The sequence below is a fragment of the Amblyraja radiata genome, chromosome 41 (genome assembly GCF_010909765.2).
Source record: "Amblyraja radiata isolate CabotCenter1 chromosome 41, sAmbRad1.1.pri, whole genome shotgun sequence".
Lineage (NCBI taxonomy): Eukaryota > Metazoa > Chordata > Chondrichthyes > Rajiformes > Rajidae > Amblyraja > Amblyraja radiata.
In genome coordinates this window covers 9,967,776-9,983,871 of record NC_045996.1, presented here as the reverse complement: position 1 = coordinate 9,983,871, position 16,096 = coordinate 9,967,776, and the positions used below count along the sequence as shown (strand labels likewise).

General features: G+C 40.0%; 1 protein-coding gene across 2 annotated transcripts in view; it reads left to right on the top strand.

Annotated features, from left to right (window-relative positions):
• The first annotated feature begins 383 nt into the window (after positions 1–383).
• The window catches only part of LOC116967703 (adenosine deaminase domain-containing protein 2-like), a 39,740-nt gene continuing 24,027 nt past the window's right edge, over positions 384–16,096 (top strand). Inside the window, exons 1-4 of one of the 2 annotated variants that reach the window (XM_033014303.1) lie at positions 384–547; positions 1,693–1,964; positions 6,305–6,463; positions 8,516–8,671. In XM_033014303.1, the coding sequence (XP_032870194.1) occupies positions 531–547; positions 1,693–1,964; positions 6,305–6,463; positions 8,516–8,671 (604 nt within the window). In that variant the 5' untranslated portion in view covers positions 384–530. The remainder of the gene's footprint in view (positions 548–1,692; positions 1,965–6,304; positions 6,464–8,515; positions 8,672–16,096) is intronic. The other variant, XM_033014302.1, reaches the window with a different exon arrangement.

The following is a 16,096-nucleotide window of genomic DNA, read 5'->3' as shown; positions in this document are numbered from 1 at the left end:
TTGTGTCTATCTTCGGTGTAACCAGCATCTGCAGTTCCTGCCTTTACTCTACAAATTCATCATGTCATCACTGCAAGCATTTCACAGGAAATAATTGTAAGGCTTTTCCATCAGATCTGTATATCAGGGTCCATTCCCTTTCAATTTTGCAAGGAATATGAGTTTCTAGGTAATAACAAAATTGAAAGGGTGACCTCTATAATCTTTGCTGGAAACTCTGCAGAATTAATTTACCTTGCCCAGCAAAGATATTATAGCTCCTCTATGATCTTTGTTGCCCAGTGGCAGACCACAAGGCCGTGGCCATCACATGACTCACTTCAATCAACGCAGGCCCACAGACGCTGCTTGGCCTGGAGGCGTCGGGAGGCATCTTTGGGCTGGGCTGGGCTGGGCTGCGGCCCATTTCCGGTTGGCGGGCTTTTTTACAGAGGGTGTGTTCGCGGTCAGCAAGGCACGGTCGTGAGGGAATTCTCCTTTGGAGCCGGCGATCGTCGATTATAAAAGCGGAGGACTAAATATACGATGCAATGCGTTCCACTGCAAAGTACGCCAATGTATAACGCGGTGAATGTTTGGTGCATTTTCTACACGGTCACCCGGCCGTTGCCATCTCCTTCCCGACGCCAAATGTTTGTTTGGAAAACCTGCCAGGTTGCCCAGCGTTTATTGACTTCGCCTGCCCTTAGGGAAATAATTTGCAGCGTTCTTTATTAAGATTGTTCTTTATGAAGAACGTAATTGGGAAAATTACAGAAAAACCTCTACTGCTTATTTCCAATAAACCTTAAAATGATCATCCCCAGAGCTGGGTGCTCCGTTTGAAAGTGCACCATCATTTAGTCGATTCAGCAAGCACCGAAATTAAGTTATAGTTCTTCCCGGATCGTTTTGGCAGATGCCCCCAACTATCTTCTGAGTATTCCTGAAAATGACCTGTAGACTTTATCATCAGACAGCAAGCTTTCTTTTGATTCTGCATTGATTTCTTTATTGACAATGTGTGTTATTCAATATGTTGTGTGATTGATTAAAAATCTAGTTGCAACAAATTGCACTTAATAGAATGGGCACCTTTATGCCCCTGTTAGTCTAGTATAACAAACGCACAGAACGTGTGGAAGAACAAACTCGGTGTCTCCCAATGTTTTATTTTCTTTGACTGCTGGGTGAAAAGAGATATCATATGTATGAGAATGCATTTACCTGTACTGTAAGTTATTAGTTGAGGTTATCATGTAGTTTAAAATAGTGATGCAATGCAGTCATTATATTTACATTAATGTTACTGGATCATTAATTTCCACATTCATGCTATTGCCTTGAACTTTCTGGTGTTTTTCCTTCGGAGCAAATTGTATAGGCTGTGTTCCCTGGGGAAAAGTAAGACCTAAGATAAAAACATGGAGCTATTTACATGTGGATAATGATTTTTCTCTAACTTCATGGTTTACCAGCTTTACACCACCAGTAATCAGCTAATTTGCTTCTGCCAGTTTCCCCTTGCAATACCATTCTCAAAAAATGAAATTAATGATATTTTACAACATTGTCAGTGGGTCCATTCATATTACATGTCTGATCAAATGTGTATTTCCATATTTGTAAATAGTGTCTCCCTTCTAGGTATTGGAATCAAATGTAATTGTGATTTTGTTTTAATGTAAATAAACATAACTTGTGAAATTTCAGAACAATGATTACAAGGGAAGGAAGAAGAGTCCCTCGATTGGCTGCCTCGCTTTCTCGGCACATACCTTGTGCCTCATCAGTGCAAATTGAAAAACCAGTGGAAAAACCACCAATCGTTACTACAAGCCTAGAAACAACAGCTACCGCAGAGCAAATTGCTTCTGCAATTGTTCCCAAATGTGATGCAACTGTTTCTGATTCACTGGAACTCCAGGTGAAGACATCAGAGAGTGAAGAATGTCTTCAGGTGCCAGTTGATGCAGACAAGCCAGGTATGTACATGACTAGAAAACAGATTTTGGTAGTTATTTGGAAGATATTAAGGAGTGTCTAGGTATCAAATCTGATGTTGGTATTGGCTGTATAAGGGAATATAGTCTTTTAGGAAGGAACTGCAGATTCAAGAGAGTTTATTGTCATGTGTCCCAGGTAGGACAATGAAATTCTTGCTTTGTTTCAGATGCTGGGTTAAACCGAAGATAGACACAAAATGCTGGAGTAACTCAGCAGGTGGCCTGCTGAGTAACTCCAGTTTTTTGTGTCTATCTAATGGAAGATAGTAATTGGAGAGTGAAACTTTCCATGCGAGCTCAACACAGAAGCGAATCACTTTGCCTAACACATCTTTGCTGGTTTCAATGGTGTGTATGGACCTCCACTGTGCCATTTCTGAAAAGTTATTGGGGTGGTTTGTTGTTGAAAGCTAAAATGCAGTTTTTATATCTGTTGCAGATCTAGTGTATAAAAATTCTGGCCACATTTGCAAAAAATTAACTGCAGCAATTCCAGTCTTTTCTCCCATGTCGACCTTTTTCTATTATATTGGATATTAACATTAATCATAAGGGACACGTTCCATAAAATTGGCCAGGCATCTCGACTAGTTTGGAAAGGGACGAAGAAATAAAATGTTCCTATAAATATTTTAAATTGTTTATTTAAATCTTTGATCTTCAGTTAATTCCAAAAAGCAACAGAAGTAGTCTTGTGATATTTAAGGATGTGTAACAGTGAGAAAAGGGTTAAATACAGATTGTGACAAAGGTGGAATGTCTTGAGAAAGTTAAAGACTAGGAAGAAGAACATTTCAATATAAGAATGGAAACAATTAGCTATCCTTTCTTTACATTTCTTGCAGATCTAGTGAATTTCTTGTCCCTTGATAATATTCTCTGGCTGAGCTATGGAACTGTTTGAGCTCTTAAGAATAGATAATCTATCACAGTCTGCAAGCAGTAATTTTTGTTGTCTTTCTCTCGGAATTGTTACCCTTTTTCTGCCCACTGAGACTGCTGGAGAACAACTAATAGTAATGTGGTTAATGCCGGTTGCATATCTTCTGATATGATTCCTAACTCGTAAGTGTATGGAAGTATATGCAAGTGTCCTTCGGGCTAGTTATTACTTGTGATTGTGGACCATGGAAGAAATTTATAATATAAGATGGTTTAACTCGGTCTATGGGCACCCAAAATGTGGTTATTTCTACTTAGAAAAATCTGGTAAACGGCATTCTATTTGAATTCTGGCTTCATGACATTAACAATGTAATTACAATAATTTTATTTGATTAGGAAAAATCTAAAGGTTTATCCTAGGATGAAATGACAGAATTGAGGTAGCCTGATCTAAAATGTGTATAAGACCATATAACCATATAACAATTACAGCACGGAAACAGGCCATCTCGGCCCTACAAGTCCGTGCCGAACAATTATTTTCCCTTAGTCCCACCTGCCTGCACTCATACCATAACCCTCCATTCCCTTCTCATCCATATGCCTATCCAATTTATTTTTAAATGATACCAACGAACCTGCCTCCACCACTTCCACTGGAAGCTCATTCCACACCGCTACCACTCTCTGAGCAAAGAAGTTCCCCCTCATGTTACCCCTAAACTTCTGTCCCTTAATTCTGAAGTCATGTCCTCTTGTTTGAATCTTCCCTATAGGGTGATTTCACGAAAGGTCACTGGAGCGTAAATCCCCACTCACGTGACCGAAAATTTTAACTGGGGGACAAGCGTCACTTCCGGTACATGTTAGTGGATGGGAAAACACGCACTTTCACACCCGTTAAAAACATCGAAAACGGCCCGTTTTTGAGCTGCAATTTACGGAGCCGGTCGGGGTGACCGTGAGGAACAGCTACCTAAATTTACAGTCCAAAAAAAAGATAGAAACTAAGGTAAATACAAGAGGGAGCTGAAGGTGTAAATACAGCGGAAGTGCTAGCGGACTTTTTTCTTGGAGATTTAAAGATCCAAAATTTCGGGAATTATCGCGTTTGCTCGCCGCATTTCATCAAAAGTGGCATTATTGGCTTTGTTATCTTTATTCATTTGTTAGATGAAAAGTATTAAAAGTTAGAAACCCGTCAGTAAAATTGCAAAATCGCCCATGGTTCTCAGATGGGTTTTAACATGCAAAATGAAAACGCTTCTGAAGCTACATTTACCATTTAAATAATCGTAAACTCTCAATGCGTTTTGAAATCAATTTTACTGAGATGCAAGCTTACGATTATTTAAATGGTAAATGGAGCTTCAGAAGCATTTTTATTTTGCATGTTAAAACCCATCTGAGAACCATGGGCGATTTTGCAATTTTACTGACGGATTTCTAACTTTTAATACTTTTCATCTAACAAATGAATAAAGATAAAAAGTCAATAATGCCACTTTTGATGAAATGCAGCGAGCAAACGCGATAATTCCCGATATTTTGGATCTTTAAATCTCCAAGAAAAAAGTCCGCTAGCACTTCCGCTTATTTTGCCCCTTCAGCTCCCTCTTGTATTTACCTTAGTTTCTATCTTTTTTTTGGACTGTAAATTTAGGTAGCTGTTCCTCACGGTCACCCCGACCGGCTCCGTAAATTGCAGCTCAAAAACTGGCCGTTTTCGATGTTTTTAACGGGTGTGAAAGTGCGTGTTTTCCCATTCACTAACATGTACCGGAAGTGACGCTTGTCCCCCAGTTAAAATTTTCGGTCACGTGAGTGGGGATTTACGTTCCAGTGACCTTTCGTGAAATCACCCTATTCTCAAAGGGAAAAGCTTGTCCACATCAACTCTGTCTATCCCTCTCATCATTTTAAAGACCTCTATCAAGTCCCCCCTTAACCTTCTGCACTCCAGAGAATAAAGACCTAACTTATTCAACCTTTCTCTCTAACTTAGTTGTTGAAACCCAGGCAACATTCTAGTAAAATGTTATGTATTGCATTGTTTCAGTTCCAGGTATTTGTTTTAATTAGGTTATACACATCATAAATACCGGCTGTAGATATCAGTCATTGGATATAACTTTGCTGTTCTATATGCTGTCTATCTAGGAAATGATATATGAAATGTGTATTGTCATTGAAGTAGAAGCTCTGTGAAGACCCATAAGCAACTGTATCTACCCAAATTGCAGATGACTTTGATTTTTGAACCTTGGGTTCATTATTGTATAATCTCCACATGCCACAGCATAGTGAGCGCACTCCACTTTGTTGTTCTTGCATAGGATTTGGAGTTGCTCCTCAGTTCCTCGCTTGCAGGGTTTTATTTACGTGTGGGAAGGAAGAGTGGTGCTTTCATTCAAGCCACAATCTGCAGATGCTGGAATCTTGAGCAAATCACATACCACTGGAGAAACTCAGCAGTCAGGCAGCATCTATGGAGTGAATGATAAGACAATGTTTTTGATTGGGACCCTTCTTCAGACTGATTGGAGAACTTTTATGACTTGCCAGGCTTTGTGATGCTCCTACCTCATTTCCAGCTTTCTTTCCCCTCTACTCCAATCACTCTGAAGAAGAGTGCCAACCAAAAAGGCCGTCTGTCCATTTCCCTCCACAGATGCTGTCTGACCCACTGAGTTTCACCAGCACTTTGTTTTGTGGTGCTTTTATTTCCACTTTCACACATTGATGAAATCAAGAACTAATCGACCATTGTTTAAATAATTTCACTGAAAATGGATTGTTATTTCATTAAGTTTAAGAAGGAACTGCAGATGCTGGAAAATCGAAGGTAGACAAAAGTGCTGGAGAAACTCAGTGGGTGAGGCAGCATCTATGGAGCTCCATAGATGCTGCCTCACCCGGTGGGTTTCTCCAGCACTTTTGTCTACCTGTTATTTCATTAAGATTTGATTATATGTATAAATAAAAGTTGCTCCCTATTTGTCTTTTTCTGTACTCTCAATTGGCTAATTCAGATTATCATTTAGCAATTGAATTTTCTGAGATCAGGCTGTGCAAGGTCATTCAACCTGTCATTTCTGGGTTGTCACTTTGAATTAACTTTCATATTTAACCTAGTTCCCTGCCTTTTATTTTTTTAAACTCTGCACAGTTTGTATTGTCATTATGTCCAGATGTGAAATTTCTGTATTATGTTAATAACCTGTTCTATGTGTGTGACATGTATTTAAAAAAATCCAATTCCCTTTTGATTATTTAGACAGTTTTCTTAAACATGTGCCCCATTCAAATAAAAAAATAGATAGGCTAAAAGCTCATAATTTTGAATAGCTTCATTAGAGAAGGCCTCTGGAGAACAATTCTAGTTTTCCCACTGTGTTAATATATTTTATAAATTGAGGATTCTTTTGTTGCAGAAGAACTTCCTGCAAAGACTGAAGTAGTTGAAGATGTGAATGATTTCATTAAACTACTGGAAGAGTTTGAAGAGAAAAATATAAATCCAGTCTCTGCATTGTTACAGTTTTGCCAACGAAAAGGATGTGAGTTGCATTTTCAGGAAGTGGAGAATCCAGGTATTGTCCTATTCTGGTATTCATAATTATTTTACATATGCCTTTTTAAGGAATGATAGTTGTTGGATTTTTAATTCCAAACCTGTTCTTTGCTACCAATAACTACTGTGAACTGCGACTATGACGTCTTACCTTCTCCTGTTGTAAATTACAGAGAGCATTATATATTTTAAACAATCCTTTGTTTTAGTAGGCCAGTTGATCAAACCATCACATTGTAAAGCTAACTTTATATTGTCAAATCATTTATCATTTAAAAGGATGAAAAATGTAAGATTGTGCAGTTAATTGCTCTTACTGTTACTGGATAAATCCACAGTGCGGAAATATGTTCAAATTTGTTGATGACTTTACGTTAGGTGATGGGGTAAGTTATATAGATGACAGCAGAATGATGCAAAGAGATATGAATAGATTGAAGTCACAGTGAAAAAAATATGTTATGACTGAACACAAGTGTTCATCTTCTGGTGATCCAATAAGATAGTATTTCCCTGAGGTTCCAAAAAGGAGTAGAGGGATTTAAGAGACCATGTACAGAAATTGGTGAACCATGTGAAAGGTACAAAAAAAATTCAGCATAATGGATTATTAATCATTATTAGAGGGATGTAGCAGAAAAGGTTGGCGTTTAAGATACAGGTGCCCAAACCTTTAACAGGACTTAACAACTCGGGAAGGATTATTTCATCTTGGGCAGATTTTCATCCAGGGTAGATTTTCCATCCAGGGTAGATTTTAAATCTTAAATGCTTATGGCACTAAAATTGGGACCAGTTTTCCTTGATAGTATTCCCTTGGGAATGGAAGGTTTAAGCTGTTGCTTTATTTAGAGAACTTGTCAGGGAAGGGTTCAAAAGCACTTTGTGTACTAGTTCGCAGAAAGATAGTAAATGGGACTGAGATGTAGATCAACGATGGTCTAATTATATTTTCCGAATGAGGAGTTCAAGAGCTGAATGGCAAAAATGCATGTAGTGCAATATAAAATCAATGCATAACAATAACAGACTAAGGCTTCAGTTGTCTAGTTAAAACAAACGTAGTCAACAAAGAAAAATTACTACGCCAAAAATAAGGTGGAAATAAAGTAGAAATTTAGCAGATTGAAAGATTCAGAAAAGAAGAGTTGATAGCCAAGGTTTTGTTTTGAGTGATGGAGAATGTGGACCGGGAGTTTCGGTCAGAGCATAGCAGTGGAGCAGTGGAGCAGCAGTTATCACAATGAACTAGATGCTGGTTTACAAAAAAAGAAATGCTGGAGTAACTCAGACGGTCATGCAGTATCTCTGAAGACATCGATAGGTGATGTATTGGGTCGGGACCTTAAAGAATCTTTAGCTGGAGTGTTCCTGTGTTATTCTGTTCTATGTAAATTATTTCATTTGGACAAATCCAGAACATAGGAAAAATGGGGTTATGATTCAGGCCTCTTAGCAGTGCTATTGGGGTGGGAGATTGCAACCTTCACGTGGTCCGCCCTGTTTCGACGAATGCAATCAACCTGGCGTGCACAATCAAATAAGATCAAATAGAACAAGTTGTACAATAACTTTAGGCTGTGCACGCCATACGCAAGAAGAAGCAGTGCTATTGCATAGTACTCTCTCAAATAATCCAGAGCACACATGTCAAATCAATGTGCATGTCCGTGGTTATTTTAAAATTTCAGGATTGAGGTAAGTAGTTTTTAATCGTGCAACCATATTGATCTAAAGTCATGAAAATACAATTGAGTTGCGGATCAACAAAGTCATCAATGAGTAACATAACTGGAGATAAGAGTAACTGCAGATGTGTTAGAATCTTGAGCAAAACACAAAGGGCTGGAGAAGGGACAGGGTCAGGCAACATCTGTGGAGGAAATGAACAGATGTTCGGGTCAGGACCTTTCTTCAGATTGGTCTGTGTTCATATCATAAAGAGCTGAATAACCAACTTTTCTTGTGGTTTTTATTATTTGGCCATTGCTAATTCTATTACTCAAATATTAATTTTGTTCTTTCTACAAGCTGGTGGAAAAACTGACTAACATTAGCTTTATTTTATTAGGAATTTCTGCTATCTCCTGTTATTCTCTTCGTGCTGTTGTAAATGGATTTGAGTTTAAAGAAGGAACAGGTGTCAGCAAAAAGGAGGCCAAATACAATTGTGCTGAAATTGCATTGAAACAACTCTATCAACAGTTGCAGCTGTTTACTTCGAGCGGTAAGGAACCTCTCTATTGGAGTGATATAGCATTGCTTATAAAATTGTCTCAATATCCTTTGTATTTGGATCATGCCTGATTAAAGTAAATCCTAAAGGGTCGTGCAGATAAACCCATTAAATAGCACTTTCTCCCAGTAGCTGGGTCCCCATTTGATTGTGTCTTTAAAGAACACTGCTCATGATATTTGATAATTGAATATTCAGGTGTTTCTCATCAGAAATATTGCAAATGATTGTGGTAATAATCGCATTTTCTGATGTGTTTTATATTTTAATTCCTGTTGGAGAGGGGGGTTGAATCAGGAAATTAATTTTATTTTTAGGAAAACACATAATGTCTGTATCCAAGAAGGTAGGGGGCATGTGATGAGACACTCTTAAGCAAAAATGCTTAGAGAGCAAGGAGGGAAGAGACTAAGACTTTTGCCTTCCATCACAGTGAGGAGGTGTCTGGTGAACTCACTGTGGTGGATGTTAAATTTGTGTTTATTGTGTGTTTTGTTATTTTATTATATGTATGACTGCAAGGCAACAAAACTTCGTTCAGACCGAAAGGTCTGAATGACAATAAAGGATACTTTGACTTTAAGAACTTGCCCTCCTCCCATCTAAACTAACCTAAACATGCCTTCCCCCAAGTGACAATGTACATTATTATATCCTGTTACCTTATTTTAAGGATCCCATCACAATTTTTAACAGTAGACAAGTTTAAATTGCCCCAACAAGTATATATGCCATCTAAAGTTCAGATTTGGTCATCTCGTCCATAGAATATAACATTTTCTTTGCCTGTGAAAGGTACTTTTATATCTTGCACAAAATATTATACCCTTTAGCAGTGCACTGAGGATGGCTTGATTATATTCATGTATCGTCTTTCCTTTGACTGGATGGCACGTACAAGCTTTCACTCTTCCTTGGTACACATGACAATAATAAACTAAACTGTATAATCACATAATGCAAGTACAGTTGCTACCTCGCAGCTCCAGATACCATCTGATCTTTTGGTGCTGTGTGTGTGTGTGTGGAGTTTGTGCAGGTACTGGCATAACAGATGGACAAATAGTGGATGAAATTTAGTAGAGAATTGTGAAGTGATATATTTTGGCAGAAAAAAAGAATAATTCTTTATTGGAATCCTCCATTCACCTACCTTAATTCGCGCTTCCCCTTTTAATATTCTTCAAAATGTAGATCTATCTGCATCTTATGCGGAACTTGAGTTGGTACACTGGGATGGAAAGTTTAGTTATCAAGGGGATTACACATTAGGAATGTGCCATTCCATTTAAACTAATTTGTACAATATAGAAACATATAAAATTATCTTATAGAAACATATAACATTCTTAAGGGACTCGACAGGCTAGATGCAGGAAAAATGTTCCCGATGTTGGGGGAGTGCAGAATCAGGGGTCGCAGTTTAGGAATAAGGGGTAGGCCATTTAGGACTGAGATGAGGAAAAACTTTTTCACCCAGAGAGTTGTGAACCTGTGTAATTCTCTGCCACAGAAGGCAGTGGAGGCTAATTCACTGAATGTTTTCAAGAGAGAGTTAGATATTGCTCTTGGGGCTAACTGAATCGAGGGATATGGGAGAAAGCGGGAACGGGGTACTGATTTATTGTATTGTATTGTATATCTTTATTGTTATTTTCCTGAGTACTCACATACCCAGAGGAAACAAAAAAACGTTACTCAAACCAGTGCCCATTCAGTGTGCAGTAAAAAATAAATAGAAATAAAAATATATATATCATGAACAAGTTTAACACTACTCTCAACTAAACATCAACAGGCGTTCCGATCGGCAGCGGCACGACAGTGGCTCTGTCCAGGTTGGTGGTTGGTGCGCGATACTTTGGCAGGGGGCAAAGTCCGTTTAACAGTCTTATAGCCTGCGGGAAGAAGCTGAGGAGCATCCTGCTGGTTTTGCAGCTAATGCTCCTGTACCTCTTCCCAGATGGCAGGATGGAGAATATGTGATGCGATGGGTGGTAGGGGTCTTTGATGATGGAGATGGCTCTGTTGATACATCTCTTCCTGTATATGTCCAGCAAGAAAGGGAGTGGAGCACCAATAATCCTGCTGGCGGTCTTCACAATCCTGTCAAGTTGGTGCCGTTCGTACGCCTTGCAGCTCCCGAACCAGGAAGTGATGCCGTTGGTTAATGTGCTCTCGATTGTCCCCCTATAAAAAGTTCGTAGATGTGTAGTGGGGAGACCTGCTTTACGTAGTCTTCGGAGAGGGTGTAGTCGCTGCTGGGCTCTCTTGACCAGTGCTGTGGTGTTGGTTGTGGACATCAGGTCATCTGACAGGTGGAGTCCTAGGAACTTCACGCTGCTGACCCTTTCCACATCAGCTCCATCGATGTGCAGAGGTGTATGGTGTTGTTTTCCCGCCCTCCTGAAGTCAACCACCATCTCCTTAGTTTTTCCCACGTTGAGAATGAGGTTGTGGGATTTTCACCATCCTGTGAGCAGCTCCACCTCCATCCTGTACGCCGACTCATCATTGTCACTGATGAGACCCACCACTGTTGAGTCATCAGCGAACTTGTTGATGAAGTTGTTATTGAGTCTAGCAGTACAGTCGTTTAGGATGATCAGCCATGATCCTATTGAATGGCGGTGCTGGCTCGAAGGGCTGAACAGCCTCCTCCTGCACCTATCTTCTAATTGATGTGCTACAATGCTGAGAACTCTGCTCTATCGTCCCCTTCGCTCTATTTATTGTACTTGAGTTTGAACTGGTTATATCTATGTCTGGTATAGCTGACCTGTTTGGATAGCATGCAAAACAAAGCCTTTCACTACACCTTGGTACATATGACAATAATAAACCTAAACCTAGATTTAAAGCAATGTGTGCAAGGGCTGAACAGGGGTTTTAAAATTGCTCCGTTGTTTTGGCTCTTTCACAGGCATCCAACTGGTGACATGGAGCAAATGTATTTAAAGAGTATCAATTGACTTCTACATTGTGTGGCAGAGTCGTATCTTTCAAAGGCTAGCAGCTGTCGTTTACATACACAGAAATTGCCAGTGTAAACAATCTGGATTATTGCAGTTATTTGTGAATGAAGTGATGTTTGCTCATAAATAAGGAGTGGCAATAGTCTTCTCAAATTAGGGATTTTTAAAAGCTGCTATAATCAATCAAAGATTAAATATGTTCAGTAGCTTTACATAATTTAAAAAAAAATTCAGATTGAATCAATTATCAGCCCTCATTTTAATGTGAAATTGGGTATGGCAGGCATCAGATTTGGGGAAAAGCAATTTGAAAAGGAAGGGGTAGCCAGTTTTAACAGATGAATCTAATTATCAATGACAGAATCAAGCTTGATCTGCTTATTTAAAGACCACCTTTGCTTGGCAACCTCTTTTCCCATGGCTGGCTCCTGCCAAAAGGGGCAAGTTAAAATCCCTCTTCCTGGAGATGCTATTTGGGTGTGTGCTGAAACGTTTGCGAGACCAAGCATAGGCTTGGCGATCATTTCGCTGAACACCACTGCTCAGTCCGCGTAAACCTACCTGATCTCCCCGCCCCCCCCCCCCCCCCCCCCCCCCATTCCCACACTGACCTTTCAAGTTGAAGTTCACATTTATTATCACATGCACCAATTGGTACAGTGACATTTGGGTTACCATACAGCCATACGAATAAAATAAAAAAGAACACAACGCACGATAGAATTTAACATGAACATCCCCACACAGCGGAATCAACGTTTCCCACTGAGGGAAAGCAATAATGTTCAGTCCTCTTCCTCTTTGTTCACCCGTGGTTGGAGCCCTCCGCAGTCGCTGCTACGGGCGGCCCGATGTTCAGGCCCTCTCGCCGGGATGATCGGAACTCTGACGTCGGAACGGAAGAACATTCTCAGCGGCTTGGAGTTCCGAATCGGCCACTTCCTACCGGAGACCGCGGCTCCCGAAGTCCACAGGCCGAGCTGGGCAGAGATTCAACACTGGTGGCCCTCGGCAAAGGGATCACCAGGACTCCGTGATGTGAAAGTCAGCGGCGCCCGTGGCTGGAAGCTCTGCAACCGCAGGTCCACGATGTCAAAGCAGCAGGCCCAACGCTCCGGAGCTTCAAACGGCAATCCACAGTAAGGCATCGTCCCGCTCCATGATGGCAAATCAGTGCTGCGCCGCTGCTAGATGGTCTGGTTGATCTCCGGCAGGAAAGGCCGCGCCAATCCCGATGGTAGGCCGCGGGGGGGGGGGGGACTCGGAAAATAGTTGCATCCTCGCCATGAAGTGACTGAGAAATGGTTTCCCCCTTACCCTCCCCACCTCCCCCACATAAAAAGGCTAAGAAACCTCCAAAATATACTTTTTAAACAGACTAAAAATAACAAAAAGATGGAAAAACGGACAGACTGTAAGCAGAGGCTGCCATCATACGGCGCCCCTGGTAGCCCTGGCTCTTTCTGTCCTGGACCTTACTATTGTCAGAGTGAGGCCCAGTGCAAATTGGAGGAACAACACCTCATATTTCGCTTAGACAGCTTGCACCCCAGCGGTTGAATATTGACTTCTCTAATTTCAAGTAACCTTTGTCTTCCCTCTCTCTCCATCCCTCCCCTTCCCAGTTCTCCGATTAGTCTGACTGTCCTTCTTTACATTTTTATCTCTGTATGCTTTGTTGTTAGCTTCTCTCGGCTAACAATGATCTACTCTACATTTTCCTTGATCTCCATCCCCTTTGTCTCGTTTACACACCTTACATTTCCTTATGTCCGAATCTTCCTCTCCCCTGATTCAGTCTGAAGAAGGGTCTCAACCCGAAACGTCACCCATTCCTTCTATCCAGAGATGCTGCCTGTCCCGCTGAGTTACTCCAACATTTTGTGTCTATCCAAGGTTTCTCTATTCTGAATCATTAAATGTTTCTCATTTCCACTGATACTGCTTGTCCTGTGTGTTTCTGCCATTTTCTGTTTCTATTTCAGATTTCCATACTTTGCACGTTTTTTTTTTAGGTTTCTGCTGCTGTTTGTCTGGGTATCACCACTCTCAACTTTCTCTTCCATTGCTATCTCAATCTGCTCTGACTGTGGACCAGAGCTACAGCGCCCTCATAATGTTTGGGACAAAGACCCATCATTTATTTATTTGCCTCTGTACTCCACAATTTGAGGTTTGTAATAAAAAAATCACGTGGTTAAACTGCACATTGTCAGATTTTAATAAAGGCCATTTTAATGCATTTTGGTTTCACCAGCAGTGTTTATACATAGCCGCCCCATTTTAGGGAACTATATTGTTTGGACACAGCAATGTCATGTAAATGAAAGTAGTCATGTTTAGTATTGTTGCATATCCTGTACATGCAATGACTGCTTGAAGCCTGCGATTCATGGACATCACCAGTTGCTGGGTGTCTTTTCTGGTGATGCTCTGCCAGGCTTGTATTGCAGCCATCTTTAGCTTATGCTTGTTTTGGGGGCTAGTCCTTTTCAGTTTTCTCTTCAGCATATAAAAGGCATGTTCAATTGGGTTCAGATCAGGTGATTGACTTGGCCACTCAAGAATTGACAATTTTTTAGCTTTGAAAAACTCCTTTGTTGCTTTAGCAGTATGTTTGGGATCATTATCTTGCTGTAGAATGAACTGCCAGCCAATGAATTTTGAGGCATTTGTTTGAACTTGAGCAGATAGGATGTGTCTATACACATCAGAATTCATTGTGCTACTACCATCAGCAGTTGTATCATCAATGAAGATAAGTGAGCCAGTACCTTCAGCAGCCATACATGCCCAGGCCATAACACCCCCACCACCATGTTTCACAGATGAGGTGGTATGCTTTGGATCTTGGGCAGTTCCTTCTCTCCTCCATACTTTGAAGGATCTCTCTAATATAAGTTAATCTTCGTCTCATCTGCCCACAAGACCTTTTTTCCAGAACTCTGCTTGCTCTTTTAAGCACTTCTTGGCAAACTGTAACCTGGCCATCCTATTTTTGCGGCTAACCAGTGGTTTGCATCTTGCTGTGTAGCCTCTGTATTTCTGTTCATGAAGTCTTCTGCAGACAGTGGTTATTGACAAACCCACACCTGACTCCTTAAGAGTGTTTCTGATCTGTCGGACAGGTGTTTGGGGATTATTCTTTATTATAGAGAGAATTCGTCTGTCATCAGCTGTGGTAGTCTTCCTTGGCCTGCCATCCCTTTGCGATTAGTAAGCTCTCTTTCTTCTTAATGATGTTCCAAACTAATTTTGGTAAACCTGAGGTGTGGCTGATGTCGGTAATAGTTTTTTTTCTTGTTTCTCAGTCTCATAATGGTTTCTTTGATTTTCATTGGCACAACTTTGGTCCCCTTGTTTATAAGTAGCAATAAAAGTTTCCAAAGGTGATGTAAAGACTGGAGGGAAAACTTGGTGCTGAGACCTCTCTTATACCTGCATTAAGGAGGCATTTAAACACACCTGAGCAATTACAAACACCTGTGAAGCCATGTGTCCCAAACATTATGGTGCCCTGAAATGGGGAGACTATGTATAATCACAGCTGCAATTTCTACATGGTGAGCCAAAATGTATAAAAATGGCCTTAAAATCTGACAATGTGCACTTCATCCACATGTGATTTTTTTTTTTCTATTACAAATCTCAAATTGTGGAGTACAGAGGCAAATCAATAAATGATGGGTCTTTGTCCCAAACATTATGGAGGGCACTGTATTCTGATATAATTAATGGTGTGGATAGAAATGACAGAATTTCAGAATTTACTTTTAACGCAAAAATGAAAGTCCAGTCGATTGAAATGATTTACAGAGAAAGATGTTCATATAATTGCAAAGCAGACATGAAGAGAGTAAATTAGTCATTTGGACGAGTACATTAAAGGCTAATAAAAGAACCATTCATACATGTGCCCAGAGTAAAAAGGTCTACGCTTCCTTTGCAGGGGAATAGCAGATGTGTTATTCCATAAATGCACAGAAGAAAGCATATTGTAGATTTTAGTTTCATTTTTAAAGGAATCCTTTTCAAATTTATAATGTGTAATACATGTGTAATGTATTTATAATTTTTTAATGTGTAATAATTTATAATTGATTGGAAAAAACATTGATTACACAACGTGGGAGGATATTATATTAACGAGTCTCCAGTTGTGTGGGGGCAGATTTTGTATACGATGGAAATGATTTTCTGATGCCATTATAATTGTTCAGTGGAAGTGTACATTTAAAGTATCTGCAGGAGAAATCGGCGTGTTAACTGGTTTTCAAGTACAAAGAATTGTCTTTACTGGCTTAACAAAAAACCTTTTACATTTTAAGTATGGCTAAACTTAGATCAAGCTGCCCCAAAGGTGTTGATGGCCTGTGCTATGTTACTTCAGTCTGTGTGGTGAGAGTACTGCTGTATTTTGAGATTTTGACCAAGCAATGAA